The sequence below is a fragment of the Dromaius novaehollandiae genome, chromosome 2 (assembly GCF_036370855.1).
Source record: "Dromaius novaehollandiae isolate bDroNov1 chromosome 2, bDroNov1.hap1, whole genome shotgun sequence".
Classification (NCBI taxonomy): Eukaryota; Metazoa; Chordata; class Aves; order Casuariiformes; family Dromaiidae; genus Dromaius; species Dromaius novaehollandiae.
In genome coordinates this window covers 93488335-93510557 of record NC_088099.1, presented here as the reverse complement: position 1 = coordinate 93510557, position 22223 = coordinate 93488335, and the positions used below count along the sequence as shown (strand labels likewise).

The 22223-nt window shown below is 37.0% G+C and overlaps 1 protein-coding gene across 3 annotated transcripts in view; it reads right to left on the bottom strand.

Moving 5' to 3' along the window:
• ATP9B (ATPase phospholipid transporting 9B (putative)) overlaps positions 1-21996 on the bottom strand; it is a 179679-nt gene extending 157683 nt beyond the window's left edge. For 2 of the 3 annotated variants that reach the window (XM_064506907.1, XM_064506908.1), the window contains exons 1-3: positions 21752-21996; positions 11135-11192; positions 6607-6780 (exon numbers count right to left, since the gene is read on the bottom strand). In XM_064506907.1, coding sequence (XP_064362977.1) covers positions 6607-6780; positions 11135-11192; positions 21752-21899 — 380 coding nt within the window. In that variant the 5' untranslated portion in view covers positions 21900-21996. The remainder of the gene's footprint in view (positions 1-6606; positions 6781-11134; positions 11193-21751) is intronic. The other variant, XM_064506909.1, reaches the window with a different exon arrangement.
• Between the last annotated feature and the right edge of the window lie 227 nt (positions 21997-22223).

Below are 22223 nucleotides of genomic sequence, written 5' to 3'. Positions count from 1 at the left end.
TGCTGTTTTTCCTCAGCTGCAGTATAACGGTACACATGAATAAGCACTGAAGGAAGGCTGATAGTTAGCTTACATCACTACAGTCCCACTTAAAATGTTCTCGTCTGTAGCCTACATTATCACAGGTCTATTTACAAACTAATTTTGTCATAGAACAAATGAAATTCAAAGTTGCAGGCTCTTCTTAAAAAGCACTAAAAATCTGTGCTATGCAAAAGGAAAAAAAAGTAAAAAAAAAAAAAATCACAGGATCAAGCAACATTTACACTGTTCTGGAAGTGGCTCTATACTCTACTCTCAAATTCACACTTAAAACACTTTAATTCCAAATACTGGATCCTTAAGATTTCCTCTGTGAAGCTTTCGCCACAGGACAGACATCAGTTTGTCTTGATTCTATGTGAAAATGCATTTTGATTTGTAGAGTTGAGGTTTTGTTATAAATATAGGCCCATTCAGAAACTTCCCCTCCTCAATTTTAAATAGTGACAATCATTCTACTTTAAAAATCAAAACAGCATTAGTTGAACATTCAAAATGTGGCCATGTTACTTACGACTTACATACAACAGTTTAGAAAAAAAAATCATACAAATATCTTGATCATGACACAAATCTGTCTTTAAAGCAATATGAATAGCACTGGTTTATGTGTCACAGTACCACAATCAGTTTAATGACAGTGAACCTATCCTGCTGCCGCTGAATGGGGTATCCCATCCTCCTGCCATAATAAGGGTGTGAATTTGTGTACCTGCATGAGTAAACCAGACCAGCAAACTGATCGAGCTGGAAAATGGCACAGAATAAAAAGGGGCCTGTTTTTAGTCAGATCCCAACTCCAATCTGGTTTATCATGCAACTGCAAAAATAACTGCAAAAGCACAGGATGTGCGCTTGCAGCAGGAGGTGGCACCATTCCATTCAGTGGCAGCTTAGATTTACACTTGATCAAACTGCTCATGGAATTAAGGCTTTAAACAGATTAGTTTCCTGGGCCGGGGGAACACACAATACAAATGGAAGGAACAGCTTAATTGCGTAGTAAAAAGTGACAACACAGTTCTACTTTATATGATAAAAATGTAGCCAAAAAAAAAAAAAAAGATCAGGGAGCATAATCATTCCTGAGAAAGTGGACAAGAATGACACTTCAGCCTGTAGGCAGAAGTTTCCTGACAACTTTTGAAATCTTGCATTCCTTAAATCAATTTTTTAATTCAAACTGTAAAAACACCAAACATTGGGCTAAGCACAATCTCTTTAGCAGAAGAATTTCCTCAGACATGGAGGACTTTTTTCTGCTAACATTAAACATTTGACTTAATTTGATAATTGACTGAATTAAACATTCAGGTTACTGAATTACCACCTCCCTTGCAAGGGAGCCTCACTTCTTGAAACTAGTTTTTCCCCTTACCGATTGACAGAGTAGCTGAAACAGATGCCACAATGACCATTAGTTTAGCAAATGCCAAGAAGTACAGGCATGGGAGTGATATCTGATTGCAAAATAACTGTGATACCTTTGATAAAAAGGATTGACTAACAGATGTGACAATACTTTAAGCTCTCAGGTGTAAGAAAAAATCTCAGATGATGGGAGTAATTATGGGTTATACCCAAATCAATTCTGTAATTGTTCAGATTAGTTTTACTATCTTAAAGTCAAAATCAGTTAGTGCTTATCATTTACAACTTCAGCAGAAATTGCTGTTGTATCATAAGAAGAATAAGGGATGGACATGTTGGCCTCACAAATCCCCCCAAATTTATATTAATTCAGATTTCTAAGAATGGCAAAGTCTGATATTTTTGAAACTCTGAGACAATTAAAATCCAACATGCACTTGCTCTGCTCGCACATTAACATCCCACAACACTGAAAATATTTTTGTGCAAGGATATTGATCCTTTCATAGGCTTTTTGAACTGTGAAAAATAGCAAGAGAGAAATCAGAATAGCATTCCCTGGACTTAAAAATAAATAAATAAAAAAAAAAATCTAAAAAGCTTGATGTAAGATGTGTCATGATCCAGGCATTCTTAAAATATTCTTGAAATCCTTAACGTAAAACTACACCTTACACTATGGATTCATCAATTATAAAAATACTATTTTAAAGTCCCATTATTTTCTATGTATTTAAACATTTATTTCAAAAGCCTTTGCCTAGAAGATTCAACACATGCATAGAAACTTTTTCTTTTAAGCTAGCTGTAAGTTACGTTGCCTACATCAGTGTAATACACTGTAAATATGAAGAAATGAACTAATAGGTAATAGAACTTTAAAGTATATAATGTTTTTATGAATCTGCTTCCTAGCAAGCTTTTTTTTTTTAGTGGAAGGAACAACCATATTCTTCATACTAGTAACTGATGCTATATTCAAAAAAAAAAAAAAAAAAAAAAAAAAAAAAAAAAAAAAGCTGCAATTGTTAAATAAGGATCCTTAACTTTTCCCACAAACAGAGCATATCTCTCCAAGTCAAAAGCTAAACTAAAAGTCTCAACTGACTCCACAACTCTAATAAGGAGGGTCTTTTTTCTTTTTCTTTTCATTACTTTATCCTACAAGCTTAACTGTCAGAATCTTTCACAAAAGAGCATTTTCATCAGAAAGGAAAGATAATATAAAAGCTCTATATTGTCTGCAAGGGTCAGCCATTCCTTATTAGGTTTTAAGTAGCAGAAACTAGTTCTGCAAAGAAAACATACTGTAATTATTGTACTCAACAGGTAGCTTCAGTAATCAGGCCAAAAGCAACACAGTAGTCATGTCATTCTTAAAAGATCAGCATTTTCCCATGCTTCTGCATAACAAATGCATTGCAGATTAATTGAAAGCGTACAGGCCATCTTAAAGCCCAAATTAATCCGAGCATTTGATATCCCCTTCACTTCATATGGAAATGCCATTCAATGGCACCATTTTCATAGGGACAAAGTGTTTTTTGATAACAAGTGGAATGTAAATCTCATGAGAAAGAAATCAATCCAGCCCAAAGAACTCCAGAGTATTGATCTATGTGCATTATAATTTCACAAGCTTGAAGAGAATTTGTAAGTTAAAGGGGAAATGATTACAGCCACAAAACAGCTGCTATATCGCAAAGGTCTTTTTAACAGTGCTATGAAAGCAAGAAATAAGCAGTTTCTGGAAGTTAAAAGCTACGCTGGTTGAATTAAATCTTCAGTTTGTTCAAAAAAATCAATGACAACATTTGATGATGATTTTTTTTTCCTGTGAAAGTGAAAAACACACTGTTTAAAAGATTGCACATTTACTAATAAAGTCCACACCACTGGTCAACAACAGCCTACTTGTCTAGGCAGAAGTTGCATAAAGGATTTCATTGTACAAAATCAATTTTAATATACATTTAACTTCCGTACTTGTCAGAAAGGTGAAATTTTGAATTGAAGCATAACAGTTTATGATAATTTAGCAAAGAACAATAACAAAAAACAGAATATAAAATTCTAAGGCTCCAAAGAAGGGGGGGAACCTCCTCTCATGTTGAGAGAAATGAGCTTAGTTCTAACAATGAAGGGCTGAAAAAAAAATTAATAGGTTTGAGGCTTTTCTTTTGATTTTTGTTTGCTTGTAACAAATAAAGTGATTTTGGACTCCAGCACAAGACCTTCAATGAGTACCCAAAAGAAATGAGGGGCCCCTTGAGCTTAGCACCATAGAAATTCATAGTCTCTTACTGTGCTCATCTTCTATCACAGCTCTGACAAACTTACACTTCAATTTAAGGCACAAAAGGAAATTCTGGATGCAGAAGTTGAAATTCCAACCTCACCAGATTTGAGATATGAAACACAAATTTACCTAGAAGCAAGGTAAAATATTAACTCCTGTTGAATTAAACAAATTTCAGACTACAATGATGTATCTAGTTTCCTATTATGCTTTAAAGAATGCGGCTTGCCATCTGGAAATAAGTAAACTTCAGTTCTTTGGGGAGCATGTGTAAGCAGATAATCTACCATCAGTAAACATGAAAATCATGTTTTCCTCACATGTTGCTGTCCATTTCAAATGTGAAGGCATTAAGACCTAAATCTCTAGCAAACTGATAGCCTACACTGGAAAAAACAATGTAACTCATTAACTCCACTACACGGTATAAGTAATAACTGCATATCTGGCATTACAGTAGCTTCCAGGTTACCTGTATGGTATTCTGCATGATCCTAGGCAACTTTATGAACGACAAGAAGTAGGCACTTCAAACTCTAACATTCAGTGCGCCCCAATAACCACTTGCAAAAGTTTTATTATAATACAAGAAACCACCACAAAGAAGAACTATTAACACACAGTGCATATCCTTGACTACCAGCTAATTTTCCCCAGCTCAGCTAACTAGATTTCTACCCTATCCAGCCTGTTAATATTCTAGTGAAATTTCAGGTTTCTGCTAGGGTCTGGTCTCTGCCTCTTTTAAATAGTTTTTGTTGTTTATTTCATGAAAAATGAAAATTATTTGCTACCATGCTCTATTATAGGAAATAGTAATGTGATTAAAATGCTTCTATGTATAAATACGCAAGACTGAACAGACCTCCTAATCTCCTAGAATCCAGTTGAGAAAACTAGTGAGGCAGAAATCACACTACTCCTACCTTAGTGAGGGCTTTTCTTTTACACATCTATGTTAGCAATAAAGCTATACAAAAAGATAGCAAAATAACTCAGCCATAATGCACCATCTTTGCTCTTTTCATTCTCAAATATCCAAACACAAGTATGGCTCAACTACTTCAATTGACTTTTTTTCAAAGCTTTAAAGTTTCAAGGCATGACTTCCACTTAAAGCTTAGAAGCAGCCATCAAGGCTAAAAAGCAGTCAAGAACATGGAATTTTGTAACCCTCAGCACAAATCACAATTTCTTATGAGCTTTTCTTCTACAGTTGTTAATGAATTCCAAATGAAACTCTTCTTGTAATTGCCTGGCCCTGTCTAAACACTGTAGATTTTTCAGTGCCTCAGTCAGAGCAACTACAAGGTGCCTTCTTTACTAGTCTGTTTTCATGAAAATTACAGGAATATAATTGAAATGCCCATCCTTCAGTCAAGATTTGTTTAAATCACTAGAAAAAATAATGGGTGCATGAAGACTGAGAATGAGCATAACTGTGAGCCTCATTTCCCTTCAAAAAAACAAATGTTAAAATAAACAATACAATTACATCGAATAGCTACATTCAGCATGTTTCAAAACAGTTACCTAAAAATCAGGTCTCATGACTGAAGTCCTGTAAAACATCAGATGCACAAAGACTGCTCATACAGAAGTTAAAGCTACACAGAAACTGTATCTGTTTTTCACAGTAACTTAAACTCAAAGATCTGAACTTACCTAAAATTAGTGTTCGAAAGGTATCCAAATTAAGACTTTTCCCCCCAAAATTTAACAAAACATCTTAACACACTTCAGTGTTTAAAAAAATACAATGATAGTTCTGCAACAGAAACACTGCTTCCAAAATCAATTATGTATGCAAACTCTGCTCCCATTAGCAGGAAGGATGTAAGGAAACAAAGTTACTTTCCAACCATTTATTCCATATAATAAAATAAAATTAATAACCTGTGGATTTTCGTTAAGTCATTGTAGGAAAAAAAGCAGCAACACAGATTATATTTTTCTAGAAATAGTAAAGCAGTATAAACAAATTATTTTAAAACTAAAGGTGCACAAATACAAATTTTGATTTCTCAGGCAGAATACTTGCTTCATACCTTTTGGAATTTAGTAAGTTATGAAAACCACCTGTGAAGATTTGCATCTAAAGCAATTCTAAAACAATTTGCCCAAAAGAAGCACTCCTTCACTCAACGTTCACAGGAAATACGCCACTCATTTCACTTGACTGATTTTCAAATTTTATCATTCAAGATAAAAACCCGTGAGTACTATTTGAATTCAACAATCCTGATAGCAATTTCTGTATTTAGAAATCCATTAGCAATTCATTACAGGCTTACTAGTTCTAAAGCAACTACAAACACGCGAGTTTAGCACAAGAGGCTTATAAATGGGAACCAAGTCACAAGAGCTAATTCTAGCTGTAATTCAGTCCAAGGCCATCACTTACTTTTGTTCTTTAAAGTTGAAGTATTAACTAATAATTAGTTAATGAATTTGCTTTTTCTTTTCAGCAACATCAATCAGATCTGTGTGTTGTTAACTGTTAACACATTAATGCCAAAGTCAAGAGAAGCTTTAGCCCCTTCCTCCTGATTTGGTTTTAAGCAAAGTGAGGACCAGGCCTGCATGCTGCCAATTACGGGCCTCAAAACAGTACAAATTTAGTATACCGTCTTTCTTAAAAGCCTCTCTTTCTTCTTTTAAGTCAGCATAGCAGACAGGGGGAATTTACAGCAGCAGTTTCTTGGATTTTTTTTTTTTTTTAAGTTTAACTGCTGGTATTGGGTTAGTTTGGAAAATGCAAGCAAAGTAGTCGAAAGGCACATGACAAGCAAATTATTATGTTCTCGTACTCTGTATATTCCACACAATATACAAAATTAATATTTACTTCATTTGTTGAACAGTATAATAAAAAGTGCTGGTATGCAACAAACCTAGTGCAAAGGAATTTCCAGCCACCACAGATAAACCATTCTAAGCCTCTCTTTCTCTGAGAAATTCTGGCTCTTGGTAGAGTGTGGTAATCACTCTCATCATTTTCAAAGCCTTCTTCTGACATCATTAGTGGCATTTCATCCAAATGAGAGGACTCATCTTCCACTTGGTACCTGGCAAAATGAAATAAAAACACTGAATAAATAACCAATATATAATTATTTTATTACTGTGAATCTCGAAGTTTTTTGCACCATATGGAATTTTATCAGAGACATTTTCATCTAAACATCTCATATTTGTGCTATCACACCAACAAGAAATTTGGATTTGAGTTAAAGAACAAGTAATGCAGCACAGTGGTCTGCAACCACCTTTGTATAAATCATTCTAGAGGAAATTCTCATTTGGTTTGAGATCAATTCGTGCATAGAGAGCTGCAACTTCATCCTTTTCAAAGGATACTTTGTAAGACTGTTAATCAAACTTTTTTTATTTGGCAGAGTTTATAGGAGATGTAAATTACTGAGTTTTTATGAAAGTTTAAACCTCACATTTCGATTAAGCCCATTCAGCTTGCTTTCCTGATGTACTTATGTCTATTCCTGTCTCCATAGACCTCTTTGACCCACAACCGCTACACATTTCATCAAAATCTTTGTTTTAATTACTAAATATTTACTTTTATAACTGTATATATAAATATTCAGCAAGTCAAAACAAATTTGCCCGTGGAATCTGTGAAAACAACACTAAGCTAACAATGGCCTTTTCCTCTCCAGGAACTATTCTCCACTTCAGGTGGAGAATAGCTGTGAAATGCTTGTACCCAGAAAAGCCTGAATATTTGATAGGGGAATTCCAAGTGTATGTAAATTGAATTATTTCTTCAGTTTCAATCATCTTTTCAATGGCATAAAAACAGGAAGGAACTGCACTATTATTCAGGTTTGCTTTTACAGGTTTTATTTATTAAAAGAACTAATAAGAATACTAATAGGAAAAAAAATTTTAAAGAGCACTTAAATGTCACAGTCAAGCAAAGATCACCTACATGTATACAATAGTATAAATACAATAATCCTAAGCAACATCAACAAAAATGCACAATATAGAAAATCAAAGTATTATATATTCAAATTACTTAAATGAAATGGCCAGAAAAGCTGGATGCATGAATGCTTACAAAGCATGAGAAAATACTGGGTGCTAAGCAGTCTTTAAATACGTCCGGTTTATGAAAAAGCATCTCAGTAGTATCACCAGAATGAAGAATATTCTGCATACGGATTTTTTAAAACCTCTTAAATACTTCTACAGTTTAGAAAAGTAGCAGTCCATCATCAGTCTTTTCTTTGTATAATCTATAATTCATCTAACTTGAATTTATTCTTGCATTGGGAGTAGTGCAGAATGATTGCTAGAGCTCAGAAAAATCAAGGAAAGAAGGTCGAGTCACAAAAAAGTATTTGGCAGAGGTGAAACTCTGGAATTAGCAAGTTTGATTTTTATGAATTTTTATTATTTCATCATCTGTTACGCTGTGCATGATGGGACTGTACCATTTTCCCCACAGCAACCTAAAAAATGCTCTTCTAATGAAATGGTAATTAACAAAAAAACCTGTTCACTGATATATTTGTGCACACGCACAAATGCGCCATATTAGCACTAAACATCTCTGAGGCCGCAGCCACACCAATAAACTGAATGTGCCTGGAACATTCCCAAGCATTACAATTAAACAGCAGAGTGGAGTCTGCATCCATGCTCTTAACACTGCCTCAGCTGCCAAAAACAGGGCGACTTCTTGCAAACCGTCCAACAGGAAAGGTCCCTAGACCACTCCAACTGCCTGGGAAATGTCCAGGAAGAGCAAATACTGAAAAAGCCCAACTTCATGCCAGGATACACCAGGTATCTTGCCAGGTATTGTATTCCCATGTCCAGGAACACCTGGGGTGTGCTTGAATTTATGCAGCCATATAGAATAAAAATTTCTCTCTCATAACCCAAGAATTCAGCCCATTTTCTCACCTTCTTATAGGGGACATATCAGCTCACCTAAGTCTTTGAAGAGACAATAAGAACATACTGATATACTAATTAAGCAAGGTAGAAGTTTACACTGTGGAAGGAGAAAAAGAATCATAAACTGATCAAACCTGAACAAATGACTCATCAGGACAAGTTTATATAGAGCTTATAAAAAATTCACAGTATATCAATAGCCTCAAATTTGAAATACAAAGTTTAACTTTATGATATACATCAGAAAACTATCAGAAGTGTTGTGCACTAACAGAATATGAAGTTTTAGGAAAAACAACGACAAAGAGCTTAAGGAGACTGCAGAACAGTAATGCAGCGTTCTCGAGGGTCTGGTTCTTATTGTTGGAATAGTAGCAATAGCATGGGGCAATCCAGGAAGGACACATAGCAGCAGGCAAAGCAGTACTGAAATTATGAGAGTCCTTAAAATCTTGAGAGGTGAACTCAATATTTTAAAAAGAAAGTAGCATTACAAACAGCAGTGCTAAACATGAAAAGGCACCATCACTGGATTCTACATTTCTCAGCCTAGTATACATTTAACACACAAAATTTGAAAGCCTTTCCTTTTGCCTTAGATTTTCTAGGTTGTGCCCCATTCTCTACAGGAATGTATTAAAACACTCAATCTTTCAGATGCCAGGATTTTTTTTTAATTTTTTTTTTTTAATCTACCATAGCATAAATTTTCTACTGAAAAAGTACACAACATACTTTATACACCAGCTGTGTATAAATTCATGTTAACACAGTTAGTAATGAAGATCTAACAAGAAAGAAAACACTATTGGTTAACCAAGCACTTCCCCTTTTGGTTAACAGATTATGTATGCCCTCAGTGCTTTCTGAACCTCCTTTGAATCACTTGGTATGGGATATTATTATGGAATTTTATCTTTTAAAGTGGTCTGAGCAAGATGATAATACTTAAATGGGGGGAGGTGAGAGAAGAGAACAGCATGCAAGTCAAGTGAGCGCTGGGACCTTAATCACATTAGACTTTGTGAAGGAAAACAAACTTCATTTGTTTCAAACAATGCAAAAGCACAATAACACAGCAGAAAACACAGCAAAAATGTTTCAAATTAAAAAACTGCATAGATTTGTTCCAAGTTACAAGTTTCCAGAAAGTTAGTTATGTGAAAATAAAGCATTTATAATAGAAAATGCTTGCAGAATTAACTATTGTTACCACTACCCACTTCAAAAAGGAAAAGAAAGTTTAGAACAAACATGACAGACCTGAACTACAACAATGTTGGTTGTAAAAAGCTGCATCTGATGCTTAGTTTAATACGGCAATCTGGCAGTACATCTTCCATTTTCACTACTATATATTATTCCTTAAGAACAATGCTATACAAAAGTAATTTCTCAAAACAAGGCAATTATTACTACAGCTTAATACCTATTTTATATAAAACAATATGAATTACTCAAATTAGACCAGGTTTAACACTCAGACATCACACACAATGATAAAACTACTGCTTATAAAATAGCTAAGACATTACTTTATACTAAGAGGTTCAGTAAGACAGGCCTGCGTTTAAACAGATTCACTTTCAACACTTTCATAATCTCTCCTGGTTAAATTTGCAAACTGTATTATTACATTTACTTGCTTTAATATAGAGCTTTCTGTTACATTGTATACTACTGTTAGACATTCAATCAATTAATACTGTATTTGTAACATGATCCAATGAAACCACAATCTGCCAGCTGTTATCAGAATACACAGCAACATATTGCAAACTGATAGATCCTTTTACTTTTGTATAAAGTTGAACTTAAGGAGAAATCATTTGTGAAAAAAATGTGTCTGATTCATAAAATAATTGGCTTTATATTAAAGGTAACAAAGCAAACAGTTAAAGCCTCTCTTGAAGGAGCACAATTAATGGAAGAGAATTATGGGAAAGATGCAAAACCGGACAGCAAACACATTTACTGACACAATATTTAAAACTACTCTTGTAAATCCTGTAATATTTCCAAGTACATTGATGTCCTAATCATAGTTGCTTTAAGTGTTTTGTGCCATTATATTATAAACAAATATTTTTCCACAATCAGTATCTAGCTTTGCACTTTTAAATATGCAGCTTCGCCAAGTAGTGAAGATAATGAGCATAAGCACCATCATGTTTGTAATCTTGGCTTCAAAATACAGCCTCTGAACTGGCAAGCAATTTATTCTGTTTCAAAAGCAATTTTCCTATTGTGTTGGAAAATTGTACTTCAGTATTTAAAAACAGTATGATAATGAATAATGGATTTTTCATAACTAGGATAAGTACAAAAATCTTTATGTCTTTGTTACCTAGTATTTTTCCACACTTAATTGCTTGAAGTGCTGATTTTCCTTGAGTGACAAATCAATTAAGTATAATCCTAGAAAATTCTATTAAAATAAGGAAGAACTGAAAGCAATATGAAAAAATAAGCCAGAGTAAAGATATCAAAACTCACAGCATGGGTCCTATTAAATCAGGTATGAAGACAACTATCTTGACAAAAGTATGGTTTCCTAAGGAAAAAAGAACATTAAACAACTTTCAACAAAACCTGGCTACTGTTAGGAATATCATTTAAACAGATTCAAGTGAAAGGAAACCATGTACAATAAATACTTTTAAATGAATTTTTGATATAAACATCTGCTGTGAAAATTATACCTTGAGTCACCTGTTCATATATCATTCCATTTTCAGGGCTGCTTGCCAGAGCAGATGTGCCAAGAGCTCCACATGCCCCATAACTGAGAATGGAACCCATTTTAACTTATTTAAATCTAATCTGGCTATCCACATAGCTCCATAACTTCCTCTGTATTTTCTACAAACTTGCCACTGGGCTTGACAAGGAACATGCAAGGATGCAGGAAGAAGGTGTGAGGTGGGTGGGGAAGGCAATCACTGTTGCACATTTTTCTGTATCATTACACATTTTCCTACAAAAGCAGAGGCAGTATTTACAGTGGATTTTTCTATCTGTCTGCTTAAAAGACCCAGGTAGGACAGAAGCACCCGTTAGATCCTGCATAAACACTAAAGGCAGTCCTTGATTAACAAGCAGACAATAAAATAGATTTCCTTATCTCCCATCACTTGTGCTGTATAGGGCAATTCAGAGGGAGAAAAAACAAAGCTTGTGTCTTAAAGCAGTATTTGTCAAACCTAGCAAGGGAGGGAAAAGGAACACACAGCCATGGAGCTAAGCAGGGACCGCAGATGGGAGCCAGCCAAGGGATGAATGGTAGCACAGATTTAAGGCAGCAGCGGAAAGGTTCCAGCTGAGCATTGAGAAAAGCTACAACAGTCCAAAATTACCACAACTGAGCTATCACCACTTGCTACTGTGACCAAGGCCCTTCCGGCTGGGCACAGGTGATTTGGCTCCCTGGCTGCTGCCAGCCACAGGGCACTCTCTGCTCCTGGTGGGGATGGGAAAAGACAGGGAGTGAGCAGCACAGTCTCTCTCAGCTACAGCCTGTTCTACCTCCTGCAGTCCTGTGCTCCAAGATTTATTCCACACAAACACCTCCTCCAGTCGGAGGATCAGGGAGCAGGCAATTGCCAAACTGGGGAGGTGCAGTAAGAGGCATAAGGAAGAAAGGGACAAGCATATTTACACAAAGAGTAAGTAAGGAGCAACTGCTGTCGGCTGAACATATCGCCGCCTTAACTGTTCAGGTCCTGCCCTGTGACAAAAAATTTTTTTGCACAGCAGCAGAAAAAAAAACTTCTGTTAGGAAATATACTTTCATCCATAACCATGCTTACATGTGTACAACTTATTTTCATATAACTGTTCCACAAATGCTTCTCTTCTCCAAACACCCAGTGTCTCCATAATACAGATTTCTTTGCTAGAAGCTATATGAGGAGTTAAATTATAAATATTTAATTCCTTCAAAGAATGCACTGCATTTCTAAAGATCAGAAATTACTTCTTCCCTACAATTTCAAACACCTCCCCTTCTCTGCCTTACACTGAAGTAAATGTGGCCTAAGTATATGGCATTAATGTTATTCCTAGTTTACTTACAACACAAGCAGAGAAGGGAAACAGCTTCTACAGCTAAATGCATGAAATTTAAGGAATAGTTCTCCTTTAACCTCTTCTTCCAACACACAGAAAAGCTATTTCATGTATTTTTGCAACTGATTACAACTTTTCAGTTTCTCTTCTAAAACATTTTTAAATGAAAATGACATTCTTAAAGATGGAAATTTAATGTTCAATTCTTTTCAAAGAGAGATTTGAAATTTCAGAAAAAGTTGTATCAGATGAAAGTTTTATCTGAACATTAGTCAAAGAAAAGTTTTGTTTTAGTCAAGCAACAATTCTGAATTCTGATTGTCAGAAGACAATTGCATCCATCAAAAAAACCCAAAAATTGTTCTTACTTGAAGAAAAACTGACTAGCTTTCCTAACCAGCTTTTTTTAAACCTCCTCCAATCTTGCAACCTTAGCATTACTATAAAACAATTCTTTTTAAACAAATCTCTGTACTTGACTGAGGCATAGCCCTTCTAGAAATGGAGAACAGCTGCCCTCACAAACAACTCCTACCAAGGATCTCTAATATTTTTGGCTAATCCATTCAAAAGTTGTTAAAAATTAAGTATATTGACTTTGCAGACATAAGTCAAGCTGCAAAGTGCACCTTTCATCATTATTACTCAGGAAGTTACTGACTCCAAGTCCTGGCCTAATAAAATACAGACATATACACATATATATGCACACACAGAAAATTCAATACTGTCATACATTTACACACATTATCAGGGACAAGCCTGTCAGATCGCATGTGGAAGAAGCAGCCAGCCACAATACTCCAATAGTTCTAACAATGGAATATACATTTGGATAGCTTTTAAGGAAGCTGAGCATTCGTAGAGCTGAGTATTTATATCAGGTTTTAACAGATAACTTTGCTTTTGTGTTCTTGCATAACAGGACCTTTAAATATCAAATTCAACACTCACATTGAGGTGCACATTTCTCTGCTGGACAACAAAAAAGAAGGACAGTGTATTTCTACTATATGGGAACAAATGTTGTTGAGTATGTCACTGAGATAAATTTAAATATTTACTGCAATAAGACCCAATAAATCAAATTCCTCTCAGCCTTTTACAAGTGAGAGAGAGAGATATTCTGGAAAAACATAAGACAGCATTTTTGATTAACTACAACAATAAAAATAATATACAAGCCAGCAGTTTCTGCCATGCAGAACTAAAGGAAAATCCTCACATCTGTTGAGATTAAGATGTAACTGCATACTACGTAATTATTACCAAGGCAGCTCCCTTGCATCAGTAGCCTATCAAAAACTGCTTAAATCACAGATACTAGAACTATAGGTCCTACCAGCCACTTACATAAAGCAAATGCTCTGAATGCCATTTGCCTCCTCTCTTCCCTAGCTCATTTCCTTACCAGAACTACATATGGACAAAGCATATTCAGATCTGCATAACAAAGTCTGCATGATCAAAAGCCACCCCTTCCTCACCTCCCTTCACTGACCCCTCAAAACACTACATACACACTAACACAACTTTTTCAGTTCATGACAAGGTAAGCACATCTCTGTATTGTCTCTGTAACCAATAGGTACCAGAAATAGCAAAATACACATATGGGACTTGAAGAAACAAAATCCGCATTCACCAGAACTCTACTTTTAACTAGTAGGGAAAGTCATTGATCACAACTGCAACATTTATCACTGTCACCAGGTGTTGTTATTGACATCGCGGTCCAATCAATTGCTTTCCCTCCCTGTTCTACTTAAGCAATCCAAATGCCTGTCCGAGTAACACAAATCACTGTATTCAGACACTACATATATAAACCAAGAAGGCGAGCAAATATTAGGTGAAGATGCAGCTTAAACATGAACAACCATAGGAGTATATCTACAAAGCTTATTCTACTGCACATGTGGTCACATGTATACCTGGTGAAAAGGCACTATCTGCAATAGCAATCTGAACTACACTGGTGTAAGTTCTCAACTGCCTTTTTCTAATGTTAAAAATGGTTCAGATAAAGATAACTACTCTAAGAATAATCAAGTTAAACATTATATCTATAGGTATATAAATTTATCCCGGTGCGTAAAGAATGTATTAATATTCTTTGTGCAGAAAAACCATAAGAGGACAAATATTTTTTCCAAATACCCAATTCTAATTAATGTCAAGTCAATGAAGTGAAATTTATTAGTTTTAAAAAAACAAAAAACAAAAACACACACATACTTTAAGTCACCACAATCTGTGTTTACAAAGAATTACAAACTACTTTCCACGTATCACATCAATAGAAGCATCATTAGATATAGAAATACTTTATAGCTCACATGGTGAATAGTCCTACATGCATGTAATTCGGTTGCCTACATCATTAAATCAAAGACTGTTCTGAAAAGCAAAACACCACAGAAACTGAAACAAGGACAAAACACACTGTATAAAAGTTTAGAAAGTTAAGATATGGCAAGGCCATTCTTCGCAAGTTAGGTATCTTGCTACTTTGACCAAATCTAAGAGAGTTTTTGTTTTCCTTAGACAAAAATCTTAGAAACAAAACCTATCCTAAATCTTACAGATGCCACTCTGAAAAAGGTAGTGTGAACTATGAATAAAGTCTTCAGCAAGCTGAGTAACACCCAATCCAGCAACATGAATACCTGAACATGCATAAACATTGGACATAGGATGTATAGAGAGAAGAAAGTTAAAAGCATTCAGTGTTAACTCATTCTTCCAAGAAGTTTGGTACTTCATCATTTAAAGGAGTCCTCAAAATGCAGACCCCCACCAGCATAACACAAATCAAACCTCCCAAGTACAAAGGTGCCAAGCAGATGAGTCTCTTGGAAGAAACGGAAACAAGAGACAGCAGCTCAGGCAGAAATACAGCCTAAAAGTGACTGAGCTATACAGTTCTAATCAGTGATGGTGAATCTTTTGCCAAAATCATAATTCAAGGAAGGGCATTTTGCCCTACAATACAGACAACTGTTAATCGCCTTCATTTCAAGAAATGAAATAAAAAACAAACACAGAAAACAGAAAAGAGAAAAGCTCTTAAAGTTTTGCTTTTCAAAGGAGGTAAACATTTTGAATTTCAGCTAAAGTCTGTAAGAATTAGTAGGCCAATAGTTCTGTTATAAAAAGTACATATGGGACTGATCTGTTCTGTACGAATGGCATAACAGGACAGACTACTCTCCTGACTACAAATTCTGCAGAGATTTCTTTGCATCATGTTTAATCCTTTCCCCTTTATCCTGAAAAAAGACACAGGATATTTCAATGAACGTTTATTTAAATATAGCAGCATAGTAACATACGCCTGTATACTTGAACGTGTTCTCATTTCCCATACATTTCAACACGAACTAGTAGCAGTAATACAAAATACTTACCAGCAATATTACTTCTGGTTGTTTACAGTTTATTTCACTTCTAGCAAGCACCTGCAGAACCTTTAACATTTGTAGTTTTGGTACCGTGATAACTACAAATACATTCCGGAGTTGAAGCACAATATTCAATTCATTCCTCAAGCAAAGAAAAATTCTGTTCTGCCGAGAAGTGGGTTAGACTAATCTGAAATGGTACATACGCTTAGAAATCCCAGTCACCAGTTCTGTACTGTATGTATGTCACTGGCAGGGGGAACACAAGACAGTGACTGATTTAAAGAGAGTATCATAGGAACTGGGATGACATTATGAACTTTCACAGACAAAACATGCAAGTCAGCTTACTTCCTACGTGTAAGCATGCAGATGATTAACAAGCAGTACCTAATTCCTGTACATTCATACAGCTGCTGCTCTCTTAAGAACTTCTGAGACCACATCCTAAGTAGTACCTTAACAACGCTATTTTGACAAAAAAGTAACATACACATTTATAGTTTATATTCCTGGACTAAGCAGTTTATTGCTTCTGGTGAAACAAGTCAATAAAAAGCAGTCAATAGCAGCATTCTGGAAGTACCTATAATTCAGCTCAGTCGCAGTCTGCCACAGTTCGTCCTAGGCTCCCTTAAAACAACAGAAACACCTTTAGGACTGATTTTTGCTCAGTCACACCCATTTCCAACAAAATTAAGGACATCTGATCCATCTGACAGTACTGGAACTTCTCCACAGAGTCTTACAGATTGCAAACTATAACAACAAACAGCTGAACAAGATACTGTCAACATAAACTAGACCATTCTAAGTACTACTTTTTGCTACACCTTTTTTAATACATAGTTGAAAGACATCAAGAGCACTTAATGTGTAACAGTAGTTTTAACACAAACATCCCAAAGTAAATTTAGTTCTGTCTTTAGAATGCTTTCTCACAGAAGCTGTATTAAAATTCAAATAAATGCCAGTATTAGTTACAAAGAGGGAAAAATTTTTCAGTTCCTTTATTGTCACTTTCAAATTCACTTTCATGATGAAATTGGCAGTACTGTTCAACTAACAAGAGTAGAGGGCAGAACAGCAGATTAAAAATGAAACCTGTAAAGACCTGTATCTGCCCAAAGATTTTCAGAACTTTCTTTCTAAACATTCAGAAACACCAAGAAAGAGGGATTCATAAGAATTAACAACGTTTTAGAAAAACTGCAAGAAATACAAAGTATACAGCCAGTATGATGGGTGAACTCTGATACATCAACCTCCAGTGTTTCATACAATTTTTGCTGCTTTGCAAGGTTTTCCAGAACCACAAAGTTATAGCAAAACACTTCAGAGTAGTTATGAGCTTTCTGTAAACATCATTCTATAACAGAACTTAGAGCCTATTAACTTTGATTGTTAGATGGTCTCAACAACAACATTTCAGATTATTTGAGGAAGATTTTATTCTTAATTATTTACACTTAAAATACAAGACTAGCATATAATTTGTCACTGGAGCACGAAACATCATTTCCTCCTGAAATGAAAAATCACAGTGTAGTCCACGACTAGAGCACATGATTACAGTGGAAAGGGAGAAGAAAAAAATACCTGAGAGCATGCTCCAGCTACCAAAGGTATATGAACAAAGCTCACTTTACACAAGAACAAAAATTAAAAAATCTAATGCGAATCCCATAATTATTGTACATGCATCAAGTGTTATCTGTTGACACCTGTATGACTATTTTCAGGTGGTTCACTGTGAAACCTAGCAAGAACACTTTGAGAAATCCTAACCAGAAGGACTACTGCAAGATTTCTAGGACCAACTTTTATTAATAGTTAAAAAATATTAGCCCATCAATCCCTACATTTGATCATCTGTATAATACAAAAATCTGTTCGACTTTTGGATGCATTGGGGAACTATGCAACTTCTCATTGAACTTTGGGTTCTGCAGGAGATTCGTGTTCCCTTTTGCCTGGAATAGATTAATTTTCTTTTTTTGATTATACGTACCTTGTGTTAAATAGGGTACAGTTCATCCATCATTAAGTAACACGCATTCTGCATTTATCTGGACAAAACAAACATTACCCTATTATTTTGTTCTTTTTTCCATTCTCATTTGTCTTTTTTGCTACCAATGCACAAGAATAAGGATTCAAAGATAACAGTATAGTTGGTTGCCTAAAATCACAGTTGCCATTATCAATGAGCAAGTCATTGAAAGCAGGTTGTTCCACAATCTGCTCTACTGCAAAGATCTAATATATTGAGTGTATTATTCATAAATTCACCAGAATGACCCATCCAGGTATGCATAAAAATGTAACAGGATTTCTTCCAGCAAGTGAGCATTTTTCATGACAACACAGGCATGCCTTTGTAAATAGCTGGAGTGCAACTGATTTTATGTAGTACTGGTCACAACTAGTAGGACCTCATTTTTGGTACCAGCTTAGGAGTCCCAGCACCTCGCACCTTAGCACTTTTAGGCCACATACAATCACATGCAGACAGCAGCAGGTGCAGGACACCTGAACAATCTGGACAATCCTCATTTATCCACAAGCAAGTTAATGACTGATTAACTCGGTCAGCTCCTTACCAGCTTCAAAATTCCACGAAGTTTCTCATTTTCCTTCCATCTACCCTAAATGACAACAGCACCTGCAGCATGGCTAACCTCCTTCCTGCATTTAGCTGTTGATTACTCTGGGGCTGCTGCTGCTGCTGAATACAAGTCTAAGGTGTGAGAATAAAGGTGTTAGCCTCACTGCACATTTAAGATGATCCTGGAGGTTTTCTGGTCCTCTTTTCCATTTATGGTATGAATAAAAAGCAGTGACCATTTTCCTGCAAGGAATGAAGGATGTATTATCTATGGAAAAAATATCCATAAATCCATCACTGCTTTTCCTCCAAGCTTCCTACAAACATTAAAGTTATATACACATTAAGCAAAATCAAGTTTTTAAATAATTTGAATATGAACAACCTCTCAAATAGATTTCCCTACTTTCTGACTTTATCATACACACAGTTCTCTGTCCATCTGGGGTACAGGAAGAAGAAGATATAAAACCTAAATTTCTACCGCAAAAGGAATAAATTACCCTTATTCATCAGAAAGAAAAGCTGAACAGCATGTATGCTTTCATTTAACTAACATTTAATATATATTTTTAATTTATTTTTAATCAGGCATTATCAAAGTCAATCAATAAAATACATTAAGATTGTCACTCTTCATATACGAAGTACATCTCAGGACATTTCACAGCTCTTACAGAAGTGTAAAATATCAGGTGTATATAGGCACAAAGTTTTGGGGGGGTTTTGTTTGTTTTTTAAAGGTGTGTAGGAAAAACATTCCAGATTTTAAATATATGCTAATGGTCAGCCAAAGTAATGTCAAGTATAAAAAGTACAGTAAGAACAAATGCTAAATGAGAAAGTCCTTGTCCTCACTGCAAAGTTAACCAGAGCAACACTGGAGAAGACTCCTACAGACTGCTTAGCTCACGCAGGAGTCACTCTACAAATGTGTGTTGAAGCCACTAAAGCTTAGTAGCTGACAAGTTGTATTAGCTGAATGTACAAGTAGCAGGGTCATCAATCCAAGTTAAACACACTAGCACACTGAAGTTTAGGATCTGCGTGTAAGACTTTCACAAGAGGCAATATTCATATTGTAAATTCTTCACTGAAGAAAGAGATCACAGCAAATCAAAGACTCTTGTGGGCCCAGAAGCCACAGTACTGGATTAACCCTGAGATAATACTTTATTGTATTTTAATCAGTATTTGTCTCTAGATATCTTATGACACTTATGAGTTTTATTTCAACTGTCTGCTCTGTCGTATTGCCTCCTCGACTTTACATAAGTCACCTGTGGTAGAATCTACAAAAGCATTTCCATGCTTTTGTTACAGGTCCATAGGGACACCTTCCAAGAAGGACACAACAGGTGCTCTCATGAATCCAGGACACAGCATTTGTGAAGGAGAAGGACTAACCTACTCAGCTCACCTTAAAAAATATACAGAATTGAAGTGGTGAACAAGTCTGTATATGCTCTCAGAGCCCAAATGAGCATTTTAATTAATCACACAATCAAAATACAGTATCATCAGTAATAAACATATCTGTTAAATTGTTAAGGTTTTATAAGTAGTTGAACACAGCTAATGAATCGCCTAGATAATCATCTGTGTGAAAGACTGGTAAGTTACATATTATCAACTGCACTTGCAGAGCAGTTTGTGAAAGACCACAACTCAGATGTAACCTAAAGTCTGAGTAGGGAATTTAATCCACAATCTTTAGAGGGTTATCTTGGCCAAACAAGACAGAGAGGAGGAAGCAAATCTATAATGAATCGTATTTCCTTGTCAGAACCACCTTTGCAGCCATTCCAGGCTAAGCTTTTGCCTACAGAAACATTTCTTTTTCCTTTTCTTTCTTCTAAGTACTCAGAAGCCTTTCTTCTTCCAAGAGGCTTACGGATTCTATCAACAGCTTCCTCAGTTCTTTGAGAAATGGGACAGTAACAACACTCCCCTACCTCAAAACAGAGAATAAGCCTCTTGCAAACTGTCAGATATTCAACTATTAGTGACATGGGGAGAGCTACTATTATGGCAGATTGTCCTAAAAGCTCCCACACATTAATTGAAAATATCCTCTCTAGCACAAGAATCAAGACAACATAATTTAAGTCCAACTATTTTTGCATTGTTTTAGAACTGCCTTTTTTGTCAGTTATTCAATTTGGACAATTAAATAAATACTTTCTATTGATGACAAAACTGCTTTATTTCTGTATTTGAATTAAAACAACAGCATTAACTTCTGTTTTTAGAAAGTCAGGTTACTTTGGAAACAACAATTGCTCCCTCCAGTCCTTGCGCCCACAATCATTATTCTTTAAAAAACAGAAGGAGGAGGAGGAAAAAAAATCCTCAGACAATTAACTATAATCATGGTATCCACTGTAGGAGTGCTGCCAATGGACAGATCAAAATTATAGAGAAAACGTTCTCCTTGCTCCTAGGGACAGTATTCCTAAAAGTTATTTAGGATAACAAGAAGCAAACAAACATTCGGTCTTTACTTGAAGACTTAATTTGACAGCAGGCCTTTAAACCGGCTTCCTTGAATTGCTTCTTAGCAGCCTAACATCCCCCCCCCCCAAAAAAAAAAAATAGAGTCTTGAGAAATTTGGCGTTAATTCTAACATTAAAGCAAGCTCGGGGGTTACACACTAACCGACGTAACTATCTCACGGCACACTTCCTAACACCACCCCCAATAAACCGCCTCACGCCAACAGCCCAGCGCAGATAAACCCCTGGGCAGGGAAACGAGGTACCGCAGGCCCGCGGGGCGAAGGCCGCACCTGCGGGGCGGCGGCGGCGCCGCCGTAGGCCCAGGGCGCCCGGCGCCTCCTCCGGGGGCTGGCAGCGCCCCGCCGACGGCACGGCGGCAGCGGGACGCGCTCCCCGCCGCCCACCCCTGCCCCCATCTCGGCCTGCCCCTCCCTCCCCCGCGCCCCACAGACCGGGCGGCGGCCCCGAGCCCCGCCGGGGGGCAGCGGCCGCCCCCGCCGCCGGGGGAGGGGGCTGCCGCCGCGCCGCCCGTACCTATTGTGCCGCTGCGCCGCGGGGGCGCTGGTGTAATAGGCCGCTCTGCGCTGGGTGCTGCGCGGCACCGGGTGCAGCGGTATCTGGTCCGCCATCTTTGGGGGCGCCCCCCCTTCCCTCCTGCCCGCCCCGCCCGGAAACGCTTCATCTCGTCCCCCCTCCCCGGCGGCCCTCCCCGCGCCGCACGCGCGCCAGCGGCGACCGGGACCCCTGACGTCACCGCTGCCGCCAGCTGACTGGAGGAGGAAGGAAGCGCGCGGTGGGGCGGAGCTCCGGCGTAAACAAGGAGGCGGGTGGCGCGGCGCAAGCGCGGCCGTTGCTGGCGGTTGGGAGGCGGGTTTTGGGAGCGGGCGGGGGGCGTCGGCGGGGGGCGGGATGGGCTTCCCTGCGTCTCTGTTAGCGCTGACCGAGTTTGATTTTCGGCTTCTGAAAGGCCTCACGGATGGGCCATAAAGAGCAGAAGCTTGGGGCT